Genomic DNA, 21,279 nt, shown 5'->3' with positions numbered 1-21,279 from the left:
ACTAAAAATATAAAATGTTATTTTGAGGCAGAGGAAATAACAGCAAAAAAATAGGACTCCACGGGCCCGAGCCCCTGTGGGCTGACTGGCCCCGTGACACAGGGCTGCCGACAGCACAGTGCTGAGGACAAGGAAGGGCAGGCCCTGGATGAGATGGGGGTGCTGGGGCGGAGCTGGCCCGAGAGAGCAGATCCTGGGCTGGCGGGCAGGACACGGGGCTGGGACGGGATGCGAGGAGCCGTGGGATTTCACCTCTCAGCCTGGAGCTCTCATCTTTCCTGCAAGCGCCTGGGGAAAAAGACTCTCTGGACCTTCAGGCACACAGATGCAAAGATGAGAACTGCCGTGGACACCTCCGAGCATGGCCAGTGACCAGTGCTGGCAAGCGCGGGGCGGAAGGACAGCCACTGGTCTGGGGTAAACCACCCGGAGATAAACCATCCTTCTCCATCGGCGCACCAGCTCATTCACTACAGGCTGCGGCACCGCTCCTCACCTCTCAGCGGACCCTCGGCGACCACCGCGGAGCGGAGCCGGAAGGATCACTGCTTCTCTTTCTCAGAGGTCAGAGAGGTGAAGGACATACCAAGACGGGACAGGAAGGGACAAAGTCCAGACCAGAATCCAGATGTCTGGCCATTAATTGGATGTAATCACAAAAGGGCTTGGGCATTCATCAAAAAAAAAAAAAATATATATATATATATATATATATATATATATATATATATTCTTCCATATATACGCAGTGATGTTGAGAATACTTGAAAATAACGTGGAGTAAGCAGATATAAATACGAAGAAAACAAGATCAGCCCTGCGTGCACCATCTGAACCGGGCGATGCCACACAGGGCTTCGCTGTACCGGTCTCTCACTTTCTGTTTGACTTTGTCCGTAATAAAATATTTTAGAATACCTCAGCGCTCAACAATCATATCACTTGGCTCCTTGGCCCTCAGGAATCTGAATTTCAAAAGAGAAATATGAGTGTCGCGTGACAAGGTGGATTAGCTCAGGGCTCCGACGGTAGAGGAGGAATCGGATTTTAGTAACATAGGATTTCAAAACCTATGGTTCTGAGATCTGTACACAGAGTTCCTTTCTTCTTCTTAAACTTGAGAAGCGCAATACAATCAGAAATGTGTTACAATTAGAAAGTCTGTTCTTCAGCCTCACTCAAGTGACAGAGCATAAAACGTTATTTTATGGTGCTGGGCACAGTTCCTGCATCTCAGCTGCACTTACGGTACTAAAACCTATGACACCACTGCCAAGAGTGGTGATGGGGACGTCCACTCACTGTCCCTATCTATGCAGTAAAACCATCTATCGGATCTTCCCTGGCCAGAGGTCTATCAGTCAGGACTCCCACTGGCAATAAAGCCCACTGGTTTATCACGGTGAAGTTCTAGATCATAATGGAAATCATCATAAGAAACATAAACTACTATATATTTTGCTCTGGATGCTATTCAGACATGTTTCATCTTAATCCCGCCCACTGAAAACAGGTGGTCCATCTATCCTTGAGATGAGTGTTAGCTCTGATACCTTCTGTGGCGCCTGGCCCCTACCCCCACCCACGCAGGAGCCCTCACAGAGCTGATATGGGGGCTCCGCAGGGGATGGGAGAGGAGGCTTCCTGGCCACCCCAGCCTGAAACCAGAACAGCTCTTCCTGATCCCTGCTGGGTAAGCTTCCTCCTGCCCAGATTGCACTGAGCGAAGGGAAAACAGGCAAATCCAATGCCTACAGAGGTAGGCAGGAAGCACAGCTGCAGACAGCTCTGGGCGCAGTGGCGAGCCGGTGACAGGTATTCTACCAAAGAAGGTGACGCTGCTCTGCTCCAGCCGAGTGCCCGAGCTTTGGGTGTTTACGTGAAATCTCCTGGTGGTGGTTCTTTGTTTAACCTGGTAATTCTTAAAAATTAGAAACACTGTAGTAAAACGAACCATGCCTGTAAGTTAGATAACACTGTCATTTCTCCCAGTTCCGATGTGGGCGGGAAACCCTCTGTCAGAAGACACAGTGACTAACAGGCCACTCTGTTCCCTGGCCCACCAGATAAGCAGCTACTGCTTCTCACACAGGCTGGACTGGGAGCAGCTCAAAGGAATGGACCCCGTTACACTCATTCTTCTGAGCATGCAGCCAATGGCCAGACCACGTATAAAAGCAAAACTCCAACCCAAAATCTACAGCAACCTGCCCAGAAAGCCAGCTCACCACCTTGAAGTGTGACCTGTAGGAAGCCAGGTCAGTACCCCAGCAACCAGTCCAGAAGCCGAAACTAACCCGCAATCGTGGCCCAAAAGGCCCAGGGTGGGATCAGTAACTGATACTACCCTAAAGGATTTTATTTTACATCTTAGAGATGGGGTCTCGCTCTGTCATCTAGGCTGGAGTGCAGTGGCGCAATCATAGCTCACTACAGCCTCGAACTCCTGGGCTCAAGCGATCCCCCAGCTCAGTCTCCCCAGTAGTTTGAACTACAAGCACGAGCCACTATGCTTAGCTAACTTTGCTTTTTCTAGATACCCTGAGGTCTCGCAGTGTTGCCCTGGCTGGTCTCAAACTCCTGACCTCAAGTGATCCACCCACCTCAGCCTCCCAAGGAGCTGGGACTACAGGTGTGTGCCATCATGCTCAGCAGCTTCCCTAATTTTTATGTTTCTAAGGGACATCAAACCAGAGAAGGCTGCATATGTACTTCTAAGCAATCACACTGGACGCCCCGCTTCTGGTTAGCTGTCTCCAGCTTGCCCCAGCCAGCCTCCGCTCGGGGCACACCTGAAGCCTCCCCACACCTCTGCCTACCTGGAGTCTCTGCCAAACCCAAGTGGAGGCTGCCTCCCTTGCTGGAGCAAGCTCTGAATAAGCAGCCACTGCCTGCTCTCCATTTACGTTCACACTGTCTCCGTGAAGTACCCAATTTGGTGGCCATTCTGGGGTTAAGCAGGCACGAAGAGGTGGCTGGCATGAAGGCGCCCAACCGGAGTCGTTTCTGACGGGCGTGCCCCGGCAACCTTCCCTTTCCCCATTCACTACAGCCCGAAGCAGACAACAGCCTCCAACATTCTCCCCGTGTCCCCACCAGCCTTCTCCTTCTGTCTGTCCTTCACATGCAGCTGAGTGGAGCCAGTCCCCAGCACCCAGCCTGGAAGCTCCCTGGAGCTCCACCCCCGACCTATACTCCCACTACCTTCTATCCCCCGCTCCGCCCTCTGCCACCCCACACCAAGCTCCTTCCCATCTCAGCCCCTTCACTCTTGCTGCCCTCCCCTTGGAAAGCATCACCCGCAGATGTCTGCAGCCTGCCCCTCATCACCCAGGCATTGCCACATACGGCAGCTCCACAGAAAGGACTGAGCAGAGGCCCTGGCTGAAGCCACGCCCCAGGCCCGCTCTACTGAGGGACTCAATACTTCTTCCTTCCAGCACTTAGCACCCCACACTACCGCACTGTCTGCCTCTGAGTTGCTGTCTTTCTCTTTCTAAGCAGAATGTCAGCTCCCTGAAGGCTGGGACCTGCTCACCCTGTTCACCACAGTACCCCAACATTCAGCTGGCAGTCTAGATGTCTCTGTCAACCAGCAGAAGAAAATGTGCTGTACCGGTGGTGATCATGCTTTCTGGATTTTCTAGGAAAACCCCAACAACAGAATTCAGTTCTACGGTCTACACAATAATTCCCATCACGCTATCACACCAGCACCATGGGGCTGCTGTCCCCCCCACCGCCCACCCCCAGCAACTGGGATTAGATGGCAAGTTAAAGGGCAGAAAAGGAAGGAAGAGGCAGTGGCGAGCATGAAGTGAACGTGTGCCCCAAGGACTCTGTGCCAGGCACTGAACATATATTCTCTTGCTTAACCCTCACAACTCTTTCATGAGATGAATGTAATGTCCCTTATAACACAGAAAGCTGAGACTCAGAAAAGTAAAAGAACTTTCCCAAGACCCTGGAAGAAACAGGACTTGAACTCATGCCCTTGAAAAATGGTTTCCAGCCAGCAGAGCCTGTCCTAATCACACTGACCTCATTCCCAGTTCTCCCACGCACCAGCACATAACCTGTGGGATCCAGTTCAAAATGCATTCCCAAACAAATGATGTACGTGCTCAAGGGAGTGTGGTGCACAGAAATCCTGGCTCAGCAACTCCATGCTGGCCTGAAAGGGCCGGAATCCCATGCTACAGGCATGAGGAACGGGCCAGACTTGGATACATCTAGGCCAGTAAGAGTCAGAGACAGAAAAACAACATCAGCTTCCTTGTGGTTACAGAGCTTCTTGAACCCAAACACTCTGGTCTAAGCACTCAGTAACTGCCGCTGTCAATTCTGTATGTTGAGAAATTCATCGAGTCACACGTTAGACGTTACTTTTCATGCTAATTTCTTGCCACTTTTCAGTTATGATCCCAGGCTTTATCTGCCCTGATTAACCGAAAGGCTGACCAGCTGTGACAGCAGTAAGCTGATTAACTGCTCATCGCGGCCACAGCGAAATCACTAAGAACAGAAGGAAAGTTTACTGGGAGCCAGCTTTTAATGACGATCGAGTCTTTCTTGGGAAGAGAAGGTGCTTACAAACAGGACTACAGACAGGATGGAGTACTAAACCAAAATGTCAACCGTAAACACACATAGCCTGACGATGTACAGGAGGCCTGCGTTAGACGACGAAACAGATACAGGCGCGTAAATCAGCATGCTGGGAAGAAACCTGGACTGAAGGCAGATAAGAGGGTTGACAAAAATGGAAAATCTTTGTGAAAACTCAATGTGCCTAGGATACTCGATTCACTCATCTAGTTTTGACACATGTATTTCAGCAACCTGGTTTTTGTCCAAACATCAAATTATTTACTCTGCTCACTGAAATAATTCTAAATTTTTTAACCTAAAACTGTAGACATTTTTACCTAACTTGTTCTTAAAACAATAGATACTTTAAAATCTCACTAAAAACATAAAACATAATAATATAGCATAATTAATTCTAGAATGTTCGTGCAGGAGAGTATAGAACTGTACCTCACGGCAATCTGGCAACTATAAAATAAATTCAGGGAAGTATTTTAAACCTAACAGGTAAAAATGGGATTATTTTTTGAAACAGGGTCTTGTTCTGTGGCCCAGCTGGAGTACACTGGCACGATCTTGGCACACTGCAACCTTTGCCTCCTGGGCTCAAGCGATCCTCCCACCTCAGCCTCTGAGTAGCTGTGACTACAAGCTCATGTCACCAGGCCCGACTAATTTTTTTATGTTATGTAGATACAGTGTTTTGCCACGTTGCCCAAGTTGGTCTCAAACTCCTGAGCTTGAGTGATCTGCCTGCCTTGGCCTCCTAAACTGCTGGGATTACAGGCATGAGCCACTGTACAGGCCAAGAAGGAGATATTTACCTTGTCTCTAAGTACCTCCCTGAAAAACACATATTAATCACACAGAAAAAGAGTAATTGTACGCAGGAGAAACCTGCCTGACCCCATCAACACCAACCCCACCTGGTGGAATTAAGAGAGAACACAATGCCACTTCTGTATTATATCTGCAAAAATGAAAGGCATAACCTAGATCTGATTAGGAGGAAGTTCCAGACAAATCTAAGCTGAGGAACATTCTATAACTAGCACATGTGGCTACTGACCACTTAAAATGGGGCCAGTCTAAACTAAGATCTGCTATGAGTGTAAAATACACATTGGATTTCAAAGACATAGTTCCGTCACCCTCAATATGGTTTGGCTGTGTCCCCACCCAAATCTCATCTTGAGTTGTAGTTATAATCCCCATGGGTCGTGGGAGGCAATTGAATCATGGGGCAGTTACCCTCATGATGTTGTCATGATAGTGAGTTCTCAAGAGATCTGATGGTTATAAGGGGCTTTCCTCCTTTTGCTCAGGACTTCTTCCTGCCTGTCACCATGTGAAGAAGGATGTGTTTGCTTTCCCTTCCACCATGATTGTAAGTTTCCTGAGCCCTCCCAGTCATGCTGAACTGTGAGTCAATTAAATTTCTTTCCTTTATAAATTACCCAGTGTTGGGTATGTCTTCATTAGCAGCATGATAATGGACTAATATACCCCCCAAGTTTCCTGGTGCCTCTTTGCAATACCTCTCACCCATCCATCATCCTGTCCCTCCTCTACGCCATCCCCAGGCAACCACTGAACCGTCCTGTCGTGACAGTCAGCTACACATTGTCTAGAATTTCACATAAATGGCTTCATACTCTTTCGCCTAGCTTCTTACACTCCGCAAAAATCATTCTGAGATTCATTCACATTCTAGCATATAGCAATAGCTCACTTACTTTTGTTGCTGAGTAATATGGATTTATCACAGTTTGTTCATCTGTTCACCTTCTAGTGGACAATTAGGTGTTCACAATTTGGGGCCATTACAAATAGATACTCCATCTCCACACAAATCTTTGTGTAGGCATACATCTTCATAGCTCTTGAGTGAATGGCTAAGAGGAATGGCTCAACCATAGGAAACTGCCACACTGTTTTCCTAAATGGCTGTCCCATTTCACATTCCCAACAGTACTATATGAGAGTTCCAGTTCCTCCACGTTCTCACCTGTACTACTTTGCACAGTCTTTTTCATTTTAGCCATATTCTAATACACATGCAGCAGCAGCTCACTGGGGTTTTAGTTTGCATTTTTTAAACGTCTAATGATGTTGGGCATCTTTTCATGTGCTCATTTGCCATCTGTATGACTGAACTGCAGCATTCAAATCTTTTGCACTTTTCTTACTGGGTTGCATGATTTCTCTTTTTTCTTTTTTTTTTTTTGAGACAGAGTCTCGCTCTGTCGCCAGGTGCCAGGCTGGAGTGCAGTGGCGCGATCTCAGCTCACTGCAACCTCCACCTGCCGGGTTCAAGCAATTCTCCTGCCTCAGCCTCCTGAGTAGCTGGGACTACAGGCATGCACCACCACACCCAGCTAATTTTTGTATTTTTAGTAGAGATGGGGGATTTCACCATGTTGGCCAGGATGGTCTCGATCTCTTGACCTTATAATCCGCCCGCCTCGGCCTCCCAAAGTGCTGGGATTACAGGCATGAGCCACCGCACCTGGCCTCTTTTTTCTGTTTTTTGAGACAGGATCTCCCTCTGTCACTCAGGGTGGAGTGCAGTGGCATAATCTCAGCTCACTCCAACCTCTACCTCCCAGGCTCAAGGAACCCTCCCACATTAGCCTCCCAAGTAGCTGAAACTACAGGCGCACGCCACCAGACTTGGCTAATTTTTGTATTTTTTTTGTAGAGACAGGGTTTTGCCATGTTGCTCAAGCTGGTCTCAAACTCCTGAGCTCAAGCAATCCACCTGCTTCAGCCTCTGAGAGTCCTAGGATTACAGGTGTGAGCCACCACACCCAGCAGGATTGTATGAACATGCTATGAACAAGTCACCCCAGGAACATGCCTTGTCTTTCCATTTATTTATTTATTTATTTATTTATTTTCTGAGACGGAGTTTCGCTCTTGTTACCCAGGCTGGAGTGCAATGGCGCGATCTCGGCTCACCGCAACCTCCTTTGATTTCTCTCGACAAGGTTCCGTAGTTTTCCGTGTACGGGTCTAATCCATTTTTGTCAAATCTATTCCTGAGCATTTCTTATGTTTAATGTTATTGATAAATGGTGCTATTTTTACATTTCAATTTCCAAGCATCCATTGCCAGCATAGAGAAAAACAATTGATACATGGATATCAATTTGACAACTTTACTAAACTCACTCACTGGTTCTAGAAGACTTTTTGTAGATTCCATCATGTTTGCTACACAGACGATCATGTCTGTGAACTGACAGTTTTTCTGGATCGTCCTTTCCAATCCAGCTATCTTTTGTTTCTTTTTCTTGCCTGAGTACACTAGCTAGAACCAAAGTGCTGGGAACAGATATCCTTGTCCTGCTCTTGAGATTAGGGGAAAAGTATTCAATCTTTCACCATTAAGAGTGATGTCAGCTGTAGGTTTTATAGAGATCCCCTTTATCAGGTTAAAGAAGTTCCCTATTTTTCTCACTTTTCTGAGGGTATTTTTTTTAAATCAGGAATAGCTGTTGGATTTGTTTTGTTTTGTTTTAACTCTTTGTAGAGGGCTGGGCATGGTGGCTCATGTCTATAATCCCAGCACTTTGGAAGGCAGAAGTGGACAGATCACTTGAGGCCAGGAGTTCGAGACCAGCCTGGCCAACATGGTGAAACCCCACTCTGCTAAAAATACAGAAACCTGTCAGGTGTGGTGGCGCGTGCCTGTAATCCCAGCTACTCGGGAGGCTGAGGCAGGAGAATTGCTTAAACCCAGGAGGTGGAGGTTATAATGAGGTGAGATCACACCACTGCACTCCAGCCTGGGAGACAGAGCAAGACTCTGTTTCAAAAAAATAATAATAATAAAATCAAATAAATACAATTGGCCGGACGGGGTGGCTCAAGCCTGTAATCCCAGCACTTTGGGAGGCCAAGGCGGATGGATCACGAGGTCAAGAGATCGAGACCATCCTGGTCAACATGGTGAAATCCCGTCTCTACCAAAAATACAAAAAATCAGCTGGGCATGGTGACGCATGCCTGTAATCCCAGCTACTGAGGAGGCTGAGGCAGAAGAATTGCCTGAACCCAGGAGGCGGAGGTTGCAGTGAGCCAAGATCGTGCCATTGCACTCCAGCCTGGGTAACAAGAGTGTAACTCCGTCTCAAAAAAAAAAAAAAAAAAAAAAGGAAAGAAATATAATTTATTTAATTTTAATTATTTTTTAAAAATAAAACTCTGTAGAGTTCAGACTCCTCACCTGTGCTCTAAGCCTATTTATCCTGCTCCTTAGGATCCCTTAGCTTCCTGTAAAAAACTTTCTGCCACATCACGCCAGGGCAGACATGAGATTTTGTCAAATGCTTTTTTCTGTACCTATTGAGATAAACACACAAAAAATTTTTTAGCATAATATGGGGAATGACACTGATTGATTTTCACATATTAACACTAAATCAACCCTGCAAAATCAGGATAAACGCTACCTGATTATGTTATATCATCCTTTGAAAACACCGTTAGATTAGATTTGTCAAAACTGAGTTTAGAATGTTAGCATCTGTGTTCATGAGGGGTCTTGTTTGGGGTTTTCTTTCCTTGCAATGTCTTTGTCTGGTTTTGGTATCAGAATAACGCAGGTCTCACAGAAGTCACTGTAACATATTCTCTTCAATTGCACAGAAGAGTCTGCGTAGAAATGGTGTTCGTTCCCCCTTAAATGTCTGGGTCAGGCACTGTTTTCTCTAATCCTCCCACCAGTTCTCTCCCTGGCCTTCAGAAGTCCCCTTGCTCACCAGTTCTCGGCAGGATCCTTGCATGGAGGGGCACTTTGGAAATCTCAAGTTTTCTCTCTGTGCACCTCTCGACCCCCTTGTACCCCACTACAAGTACTCTGCCCTGCAGCCTCTAGCTGCCTTTGTCTCCCTGAACTCTCATCTCCATCTCCTCGAGGCAGAGAGTCTGCCTAGCTCTGCCTGGGTTTCCCCTGTGCCATGGCCTAGAAACTCTCAAAAGGCCCTGAGCTGGGGCAGCTGTACTGCAAACTTCCACTATCGCCTGTGGCAGAAGAAAGTTACTTGGTCTTTCCTCCAAGTTCCTAGCATAGAACTTCTGAAACCCTTAGAATTCCCTGAGTCATATGGGTAACAGAAGCATCTTTTGCTCTAATGAGGCTACTCTTAGCAGGCTCCTAGGAGGGGGCAGGCCACCAGAATGACCAAGCCTCAATCTGAAGCCTGGAACTCTCAGCCCCACTTCCCAGTCTTTGGGGAGAAGAGAGGGACTAGAGATGGAAGCTCTCGCCAGTGGCCAGTGAGTGAGCAATCATGCCTGTGTAAGGAAACCTCCACAGAAACCCCAGAATGGCCAGGCGTAATCACTTGCACCTGTAATCCCAGCACTTTGAGAGGCTGAGGCAGGTGGATCACCTGAGGTCAGGAGTTCCACGACCAGCCTGGCCAACATGGTGAAACCGCGTCTCTACTAAAAATACAAAAATTAGCTGGGTGTGCTGGCGGGTGCCTATAATCCCAGCTACTCAGGAGGCTGAGGAAAATTGCTTGAACCCAGGAGGCAGAGGTTGCAGTGAGCCGAGATCACACCACTGCACTCCAACCTGGGCAACAAGAGTGAAACTCCGTATCACTCCCTTGTTTCATAATTTTCTTAGAATCTAAACATTTTTCTAGTTGGTACAAGGGGACTTTCCTGGCCATCTCTTCAAAAGATAGCCAGGTCTTGCGAGTATCCACTTAAGTTTAGATCATTTCCGTCATTTCTTGTTACGAAATCTCCCTAATAACAAGAACACAGAGTAACAAGCTTTTTCTTATTCTTCTTTCATGAGGATAGGAGAAAACAGATTAGCTCTACCCTATTCACCCTGCCTATAACCATATCTAGGTGCAAAGAAATGGTACACAGTTTGAAGAATAAATCAATTCCTAGACACATTCTACAGGACTTTCCTAAGTTAGATCATAACAATTTTAAAGGTCAAATAAAGGCAAAAACACTTTCAGTCTTAGTACCAAGCCATCATGGGGCTCCTTGCAGTGAGCTGTGAAACTTCCCCACCAACATTAAAGCTTACAGTCAGGACTCACAGGAGAAAAAAAGAGAAAAGGACTGAAGTGTCAGGTAGCTAAGAGATTAAGGATTAACACAAGGGTTATTATTATTATTATTATTATTTGAGTTGGAGGCTCACCATGTTGCCCAGACTGGAGTGCAATGGTGCAATCTCTGTTCACTGCGACCTCCACTTCCCCTGCTCAAGCGATCCCCGTGCCTCAGCTTCCTGAGTAGCCAGGACCATAGGTGCGTGCCCCTCCACACCTGGCTAATTTTTTTGTATTTTTGGTAGAGACTGGGTTTCACCATGTTGCTAAGGCTGAAGACAAGGGTTCTTATACCCATCTCTGGAGGATATCGGGGTGGGGGGGGTTTAAAGTCCTACCATGCTTTTTTTTTTTTTTCTTCCTTTTTGGCAATTTTATTTATTTATTTACTGCGTATTTGGGCTCTGGGGTACATGTGCACAAACTGCATCCTGCAGGATTGTTGCATAGGTACATACATTTCATGATGGTTTGCTATCTCCATCCCCATCCCGGCACCGGCCGTCGCCTACATCAGGCATTTCTCCCTGATGTGTTATCCCTCCCCATCCTTCCCTCCCCACCCCACCCCTCCCCACTATCCCTCCCCTCCCCTCCCTCACCACCTAGACCTGTGAATGTTGTTCCCTTCCCTGTGTCCCTGTGTTCTCATTGTTCATCACCCGCCTATGAGTGAGAACATGCGGTATTTGGTTTTCTGTTCTTGTGTCAGCCTGCTGAGAATGATGATTTCTAGGTTCATCTATGTCTCTGCAAAGGACATGAACTCATCGTATTTTACGGCTGCATAGTATTCCATGGTGTCTAAGTGCCACATTTTTTTTGGTCCAGTCTATCATCGATGGGCATTTGGGTTGGTTCCAGGTCTCTGCTATCATAAACAGCACTGCAATGAACATACATGTGTGCATGTGTCTTTATGATAGAACAATTTATAAATTGTTCTACCATGCTTTTTAAAGAGCAAGAGAAACTAGCTTAACAGCTATAACATCCCCTTGCAATGCAAGAGTCTCTCACCAAAGATCCCCTCTGCCAGGGCAAGTGCTCCACATTTCCTTTCACCGCGGGATGGTTCTCAAGCCTAGCACTATCTCACTCTCGGCTTCAAATACTTCAAGAGGTCTACACTGTCCCCGGAAGTGGAAGTAGAAACCATTACTATGGTGTACAGGGTTCTTCAGTCTGTAAACCTACACCCAAAAAGAATGTATTCTCTTCCCACCCATCATATATTCTTGTCTAGGGATTCCTATTAGCAGGTCAATTAGGTTTGCATATACAGAATTAAACACAGTTCAACAGGCTAACTTGCTCCTGGGAGTTACCGAGCTCCCAGAATTCCCCATGGAACGCCCCCATGGTCCAGTGCTGCAGAGAATGCATTAGAGGATGCTACTCTCCAGACACTGCAAACTGCTTCTTCTCTAACGCGCCACCCTCTTTCATTCTTCCTTCTTTGCACATCTTGAAAGAATATCTGTTTCGGTTCTGGCTCCTCCTCACTCTCATTCCCCGCTGCCCTCTCTGGGATCAGGCTGTGAATTCTAACACGCTGCAGAAACTGCAGTGCTCTCAGTGTTGGCATCTACCTTTTCTCGTGTCCCTTCACATTTGGAAAAGTACAACACGATGTTTGTTACTTATGAATGCATTTGTATTTGTATAAAAGTGGGTGGGAAGAAGAGGTAATGCACTCGTGAGGTGCTTGCCTTTGGGGACAGGAGGAACACCTTTTCCGGTGACCCTTCGCCCTCTCCCAGCTCACTGCAAGGCGCTATAGGATGCTGAGGACTAAGAATGAACGTGTCTTTGACTCTTTCGCGTCCCCTCACCTGTGTACTTGGTCCCTGCGTACCTTTCTCACACCTCTTGGCTTGGCTCACTTCTATGTCAGTTTTTTTGTTCTTCTTTTGAAAATTAAAAACACAGAGAGAAGGGAAAAATGCAGAATCAAAACCAAATACCTGAAATCCCATTCATCGGAAGTGACAACCATTAGACTATGCTAATGATATCAGGTGGTTAGGCTAATAATGTACGTTGGCCTCAAGGCTTTTCTTTTCAATAAAGGAACATACAGGATAAAAAGGAAGGGTCCTGTATTTCTGCTGGCAGCCCACTCCCATTCTGCCTCTTCCTCATGGAGCCAAGCACGTCACCAGTGTCCTGCATCTTCTTCCAGTCCATTTTGATGCCTTTACACGCAAATGCATTCACAAGCAATGGAAATCAGCTTGTACTTCACAAAAAACAACACAATCACATCATCCACTAAGCATACTCACCACCTTTCTTTTTCAATGCGTAAACTCTAATCAGTAAGATCTACCCACCCATGTGGGCACGCAATTCAACAATATCTGCCAGTGCTGATTAAACTGATCTATCGACACTGATCCAATTACTGAGAACTCAGCACCAGGTCTCCAAGGGCTTCTTACTCGCCCCTCCCAGTGGCCCCCTGAGATGCCCCAAATGCCTTCAGTTGACACAGGGCAGGGACACGCTCTCCAGGTCTGGCCCAGTCTAAGCCTGTGCCCTTAAATGCTGTGCTAAGCTGCCCCATTTTTTTGTTTTGTGATTTTTTTTCTTTTTTTAAATAAAAAAATAGAGAGGGTCTCGCTACGTGGCCCAGGCTGGTCCCAAACTCCTGGCCTCAAGCAATCCTCTCACCTCGATTCCCAAAGTGTGGGATGACAGGCATGAGCCACCACATCCGGCCAAGCTGCCCTGTGTCCATCAACAGCCCACTAAGCACTGTCCCTGCGCCAGATGTCTTGTACATATCACGTCCCCCAATTCCCTGAACCATGCCCTTACTTATGTGTGAAGTACAATTACTATCCCCACTTTGGAGATAAGGAAACTGAGGCTGGGGCAGGTGCTGGAGGCTTGGTGTGAAGCACAACTATACAGCTTCAGACTCCAAGTTTTTATCCCTGGGGCTAAATGTCAGGTTTACTTGGAAAAAAAATCAAAGTGGAAGACGAAATTAGAAAGATGAGCCAGTGTGGTCGGAACGGTGGCTGTAATCCCAGAATCTTGGGAGGGCAAGGCGGGAGGATCACCTGAGGTTGGGAGTTCAAGACCAGCCTGACCAACATGGAGAAACCCCGTCTCTATTGAAAAATACAAAAATCTGGGCATGGTGGTGCATGCCTATAATCCCAGCTACTCAGGAGCCTGAGCCCAGAAGGCAGAGGTTGCAGTGAGCCAAGATGGTACCATTGAACTCCTGCCTGGGCAACAAGAGCAAAACTCCATCTCAAAAAAACAAAAATTAGCTGGGCATGGTGGTGCACACCTGTAATCACAGCTATTTGGGAGGCTGAGGCTGGAGAATCGCTTGAACCCAGGAGGTGGAAGTTGCCATGAGGCAAGATCGCACCACTGCACTGCAGCTTAGGCAACAAGAGCGAAACTCCGCCTCAAAAAAAAAAAAAGAGATGGGCTGCTGTAAGATTGTGAAGAGGCATAGAGGCTTGAATGCTCAGGCCAGGAGTACTGGTTAACATGTTACGTGGTATTGTACCTACATCCCCGGTCCCTGATCAACACAGAACCAGAGCGTCCTGGGAACAGGGAAACGGTACTCACAGTCATGGACCTTGTAGCAGTGCTTCTGCATGTGCTTCACGTCCCGCTCCTCCAGCACGCCATGCGTCATCAGCAACTGGAGGAAGCGCCGGTGGACATCAGTCATGACGCCCGTTCTCCTCGCACTGCCCTGCATGTGGGAACGGACTGAAAAGGAAGTTAATGACACTAGTCATCCCCAAGCACATCACAAAAGCAATGTCCTAGGTCTTGTTCTAATTTACACGAACAAATATAAATTTGCTCTCATTTTTAAAATGCATTCTTCATGCTGACTACTACAAAGGTGAGAAGACAAACACGAATCACAGCAAATTAGGACTGGGCAGTGGTAAGAGGTGTGCATTCTGGAGCCAGAATGCCGGGGTTCAGGGCCTGGCTTTCGCACTTACTAGGTGTGTGAAATTGAGCAACTTAAGTCTCCACGTGCTTCGGTTTCTGATCTGCAAAGTGAGAATAATGACAGAAACATCCTCTGCAGAATTGCTACGAAGATTAGACGGGTTAATACATGTAATAGCTTGGTAACACAGTAAGCACTAAATAAGTGTGAGCTACTTTTACTATTAGGCAATTCTGGGTCTAACCCTTGGCTCAGCCTTTTACCAGATCTATGGACTTGGAGAAATTTAGCAGAGGCCCCGTTTTCTCACCATAAAATTCTAATAAAGTTTATTACTGAGAGAACTGCGAGTAAACACTTAATAAACGTTAGTTTCCTCCTCTCCCCAAACCACTAATAAAACAACTATCACAGTAGGACTTCAGGCTGTTTTTTAAATCTCCTGCTTACTAATAAAATGGAACCTTTCTACAAACCACAGAGATCACAGCTAATAAAAGTATTCTGCAAGCTCTGATCAAAATGCCGGCTACTGCAATGGAACACGCAGTGCAGGGCTAAGAATGTGGATTTGGAGCTAAACAGGAAGCACTGAGACCAGAAAGTTCCAGACCTGCCTGATCCGAAGAATGTCCTGCTGTGCATATTAACAGTACAGATTCCCAAACCCTTTCCTGGATGTTCTGACCGCAGTGGGTCCTGGAATTCTGAGGTGTTTACATTCATTTTAGGTGATGTCACGATCTGACAAGAACTTCACTGTTGCCTCGGGCAGATACTGCACGCAAACATTTTTAGCTAACATGCTCAGCCTCCCTAAAGCCCAGTCTTTCCATCTCGAAAACAGAGAAACCAGTAGCTATCTCAAAGGCAGAGACGAAGCCTAAAGGAGTCCCAACCACCAAAGGCTTGCCAACCACCTGGCACATAAAGGACAAGCAAGACAGCTAATTACTGTTCTTTTGCTCTTTTTTCTTTTTTTTTTTTTTTGAGATGGAGTCTCGCTCTGTTGCCCAGGCTGGAGTGCAATGGCATGATCTCGGCTCACTGTAACCTCTGCCTCCTATGTTCCAGTGATTCTCTTGCCTCAGCCTCCCGAGTAGCTGGGACTACAGGCATCCGCCACTGTGCCTAACTAATTTTTATATTTTTAATAGAGACGGGGTTTCACCATGTTGGCCAGGCTGGTCTAGAACTCCTGACCTCAGGCAATCCACTGGCCTTGGTCTCCCCAAGTGCTGGGCATGAGCCACCATGCCCAGCCAATGCTGTTCTTTAACCGGATCCTCAACTGGACCTCAGGGCTGGGAAGATGCACCATCTTATAACCAGTTCCTCCAACTGCCTGCTAGAAAGACATCCTCCATCTCACCAAATCTGCACCTCAACAAAACCTGCATTAGACTCATCCTCTCCTTCCAACTCCTCAGCCCTTTTCCTCTCCCAAGTCCTTCTCTTTACAAATGATCTGGTGTGGATGGTGCAGTCCACGCAATCATACCACACACCTGAGCATCAAACTCTGGTCCTCCTTTCCTTAAACCTCAAATCCAGCCAGTCATCGACTCTATCACTAGGGCCACGCCATGTCAATGGACTTAGCACCCCCATATTTGCCAGTGGTTATTCTTTCTGGGCACAGGGATAGAATGGGTCAGGCTAAAAAAATTGACTTATGGCCAGGTGGGGTGGCTCACGCCTGTAATCCCAGCACTTTGGGAGGCCGAGGCGGGTGGATCACGAGGTCAAGAGAGCGAGACCATCCTGGTCAACATGGTGAAACCCCGTCTCTACTAAAAATACTAAAAATTAGCTGGGCATGGTGGCACGTGCCTGTAATCCCAGCTACTCAGGAGGCTGAGGCAGGAGAATTGCCTGAACCCAGGAGGCGGAGGTTGCGGTGAGCCGAGATCGCGCCATTGCACTCCAGCCTGGGTAACAAGAGCGAAACTCCGTCTCAAAAAAAAAAAAAAAAAAAAAAGTACTTCTATCCTGCAAACAAAGGATCTCGACACAAACTAAGGGTCTTTAAAGAGGAAGATGGTGTTACCTAGCTGTGTTTTAGGAAGATTATCTCCTTTGGCATTTCGGAGGTATAGAGGAAAGAAGCGGGAGGCAAAGAGTCAGAACGCAGTCTGCTGAGCGGATCCTACAGAAGGGGACGAGGGCGTCACCGAGGCTCAGCAGTGCGGACAAATGACATGAATCATGGCCGTGGTGATCCTATCAAATCTCAAGCAGAATAAACTCTAAAATACCCACCTAGGTACATCCTAGTAAAAGTACACAATACCATAGATTAAAAGCAATCAAAGAGAAAGTGAGATGACTTCTAAAGAGAATAATTCCACTGACAGCTGACGTCACAGTGGCAACTATGGAAGTCAGTCACAGCGGAAAAACATCTCCTCTGCTGGCAGGGGGGCGTCTCAACAGAGAATTCTCTAACCAGCTAAAGACTATAAGGACACATGCACACAAATGTTCATAGCAGCACTGCTTACAATAGCAAAGACCTGGAACCAACCCAAATGCCCATTAATGATAGACTGGACAGGGAAAATGTGGTATATATCCACCATGGAATATTATGCAACCATCAAAAACGATGAGTTCGTGTCCTTTGTAGGGACATGGATGAACCTGGAAACCATCATTCTCAGCAAACTGACACAAGAGCAGAAAATCAAACACCGCATGTTCTCACTCATAGGCGGGTGTTGAACAATGAGAACACATGGACACGGGGAGGGGAGCATCACACACTGGGGTCTGTCGGGGGAAAATGGGGAAAGGGACGCGGGGGTGGGGAGGTGGGGAGAGATAGCATGGGGAGAAATGTCAGATATAGGTTGAGAAGGAAGGCAGCAAACCACACTGCCATGTGTGTACCTTTGCAACTATCTTGCATGTTCTTCACATGTACCCCAAAACATAAAATGCAATTAAAAAAAAAAAAAAAGACTGAGAGTAAGACAAAACATTTCCAAACAATGAAAAACTGAAGGAGCAAGTGAGGAGACGCTCCCTAAAGGAAATTCCAAAGCACCTAGTTCAGGAAGAAAGAAAGTGAGGCACGCTGGAAGGTCTAAAATGCAGGGCAGAATAAAGAGCAAAAAACTTTGGTAAATATGTGGTTAAATCCAAGTTCCTTGTATAAAATGGTAAAAATCTGAAGAAACGCTTCTATCTTTAAAAAAAAAAAAAAGTCTTTAATACAACAGCAAAAAGAATGAGGTTTTTTAAAAATTAAAAGACACAAAAATAACATAAATGGGAGGTGAGCAATCACTAGGATTAATGTTCTAATAGCCTTGTGATGACTTCCTTACGGCACATACAAAAATCAACTCGAGATGGATTAAAGACAAATGCAAGACCTAAAACCTATAAAATCCTGAACGTCGCAAAGGGCAAAGATTTCACAACAAAGATACCAAAAACGATCACAATGAAAGCAGAAATTGACAAATAGGATCTGATTAAACTTAAGAACTCTGCACAGCAGAAACTACCAATAAACAGACAACCTACAGAATGGGAGAAAATATTTGCTAACTATGCATCTGACAAAGATCTAAATATCCAGCATCCAGAAGGAACTTAAATTTACAAAAGAAAAACAACCCCATTAAAAACTGGGCAAAGAACACTTTTAAAAAGAAGACATACATGAGGCCAAGAAGCATATGAAAAAACAAAGCTCAGTATCACTGATCATTAGAGAAATGCAAACCGAAACCACAATGAGATACCATCTCACATCAGTCAGAATGGTGATTATCAAAATGTCAAGAACCAACAGATGCTGGCGAGGTTGCAGAGAAAAGGGAACCCTTAGAAACTGTTGGTGGGAGTATAAATTAGCTGAACCGTTGTGGAAAGCAGTGTGGTGATTCCTCAAAGAGCTAAAAGCAGAACTACCATTTGGCCCAGCATCCCCGTTACTGGGTATATACCAGAGAAATATAAATATTCTCCCATGAAGACACATGCACGGGAATGTTCATTGCAGCACTATTCACAATAGCAGACATGGAATCAACCTAAATGCCCATCAATGACAGACTACTGGATAAAGAAAATGTGTATACACATTTTCTTTATCCAGAAAATGTATATATACACCATGGAATACTATGCAGCCACAAAAAAGAATGAGATAATGTCTTTGGCGGGAACATGAATGAAAATGAAGACTATTACCCTCTGTAAGCTAACACAGGAACAGAAAACCATATACCGCATGTTCTCACTTATAAGTGGAAGTTAAATGATGAAAACTTATGAATACAAAGAAGGAAACGACACTGTGGTCTACTTGAGGGTGGAGGGTGGGAGGAAGAAGAGCAGAAAAACTATAACTACTGCATACTGGGCTTAATTCCTGGGTGATGAAATGAGCTGTACAACAAACTCCATGACATGAGTTTGCCTATCTAACAAACCTTCACATGTACTGCCAAATCTAAAATAAAAGTTTTTTTTTTTAAAAAAGCACATGATCATCTTAATAAATGCAAAATATGCAACTGATAAAATTCAACACGTATTTATACCAAAAACAAATTTGGAATTGAAGAAAACATCCTTTATCTACTAAGTGACATCTATGTAAAAAACCTGCAGCAAACATCATACGGAAAAATGAAATACTGACAGTAATCACTTTAAAAACCAAACTGACCCAACTGAATCAAAGCAATTGCAATCAAAATCCCAACAGGCTTTGTGTACGTGTGTATGTGATTTGACGAGATGATTCTAAAAATTTACATAGAAAACACAAAGGCAAAACAGAAAAGACATTCTGGGAGAAGATAAAGGCAGGACTTGTCCTACCAGCTATAAAGACTTCCCCTATCGGATAGGGGTGGTAGTGTGTGTGCCTGTAATCCCAACACTTTGGGAGGCTCAGGTGGGCAGATGACTTGAGCCCAAGAGTGCAACACCAGCCTGGGCAATACGGTGAGACCCTGTCTCTACTAAAAATACAAATTAAAAAAAAAAAATCACTGGGCAGGACAGTGCCCGCCGGTAGTCCCCGCTACTTGTGATATCGGGGTGGGAGGACTGCTTCAGCTCAAGATGTCAGGGCTACAGTGAGTCATGATTTCACCACTGCACTCCAGCCAGGGTGACAGAGTGAGATCCTGCCTAAAAACAAAACATTTCTTATAAAGCTAGAGTAATGAATAAAGTATGGTAATGGTCCAGAGACAGACAAATAAGACCAATCAGTGGAACAGAAGAGAGAACTCAGAAACAGGAAGGTATTTGTATACAGATACTTGATGGTGGATTAAAGCAATCTTTACAATAAAACGTGCCAGGAAAACTTGTTATCTGTATGTGAAAAAAATGAATAAAAGTTGATTCTTACCTCACACTATACACAAAAATCAATTCTGAAGGGATAAGGTCATAATAAAGAAAAAAACTATAAAACGTTTAGATAATATAGAGAATACATATATCACCTGAGGGTAGGGAAGAGTTTCTTTAAGAGATACAAAAAGTACAGTCATAAAGGAATGTACTGATAAATTTGAATTGCGTTAAAATTAAGAACCTCTATTTACCAAAAATGCCAGAAAGGTGGAGGTTAGGGAGTACAAACTGGAAGGTATTTGAAACAAACATAAGCTATACAATACAAGAGATTCACATTCAGAATGCATAAGGAATTCCTACAAATCAGGATGGAAAACACAACTGTCAAAGAAAAATGGGCAACAGAAATTTACAAGAAGAGGGTGCATAAATGATGAATAAATACAAAAAAAAAAAAGATGCTCAATCTTGATGTTATCAGACAAATGATGATTAAAACCACAGTGAAGCCACGTCTTAGCCACCACCAGACAAAAATGTTAAAAGAATGGCTGAGGCTGAAATTTTCATCTGCTGCTAGAAGAGTACAAATTCTTTTTTTTTTTTTTTTTTTTTTTTTTTTTTTTTTTTTGTGAGACACAGTATTGCCCAGGCTGGAATGAAGTGACGCAGTGTTGCGGGAGGAGATCCCTCTGCGGCCCCTCTCTGGGCCTCAGTTTCCCCATCAGGAAAGGGGAAAACCCAAGGCTCCCCCACTCCCCCCCACCCCATCCCAGAGTCTCACAGCCCACAGGGACTGACCCCGGGGCTGGACCCCACTGCCTGCCTCGCCCACCCCATCCTCCGTCCTCCCGACGCCTTCCTCAAAGTCCTTCTTTCCTCTCTAGCCCCTCGCGCCCTTCGTCACCCACCAGGGCGCCCAAGCACAGCCCCAGACTGCGCTAGCAGCGACGCCTGCAACGCGGACCCTTCTTCCTTTGGGGCGCGGCGAACGCGAACCGCAGCCTTAACCTTGAGGGGTCAATGGATCCTCCCGCCTCGGCCTCCCAAAAATCCTGGGATTACAGGTGTGAGCCACCACACCCGGCTGGGTATAAATTCTCGTAACTATTTCAGATGAACAGTTGATATTACTAGCGAATTGGCATATCCCCAGAAAACTACTATGTCTTAGGTATATGCCTTACAGAAACGTCCACATTTGCCCTAGGAAATGTATTTTTACAGAAGCACCACCTAATAACAAGTCTGGCAACAATGTAAATGCCCACCAACTGAAGAACTACATTAAAACAGTATCATCACCCTAGAGAATTCAAA

At 45.7% G+C, this 21,279-nt stretch overlaps 1 protein-coding gene across 2 annotated transcripts in view; it reads right to left on the bottom strand.

Annotated features, from left to right (window-relative positions):
* NSMCE1 (NSE1 homolog, SMC5-SMC6 complex component) overlaps positions 1–21,279 on the bottom strand; it is a 38,940-nt gene that overhangs the window by 14,973 nt on the left and 2,688 nt on the right. Inside the window, exons 2-3 of one of the 2 annotated variants that reach the window (XM_039477924.2) lie at positions 14,675–14,725; positions 14,283–14,429 (exon numbers count right to left, since the gene is read on the bottom strand). In XM_039477924.2, coding sequence (XP_039333858.1) covers positions 14,283–14,418 — 136 coding nt within the window. In that variant the 5' untranslated portion in view covers positions 14,419–14,429; positions 14,675–14,725. The remainder of the gene's footprint in view (positions 1–14,282; positions 14,430–14,674; positions 14,726–21,279) is intronic. The other variant, XM_010340810.2, reaches the window with a different exon arrangement.

Source organism: Saimiri boliviensis, chromosome 12 (genome assembly GCF_048565385.1).
Source record: "Saimiri boliviensis isolate mSaiBol1 chromosome 12, mSaiBol1.pri, whole genome shotgun sequence".
NCBI lineage: Eukaryota > Metazoa > Chordata > Mammalia > Primates > Cebidae > Saimiri > Saimiri boliviensis.
Note: the sequence above shows the minus strand (reverse complement) of the source record. Positions and strands in the feature narration are given on the sequence as shown.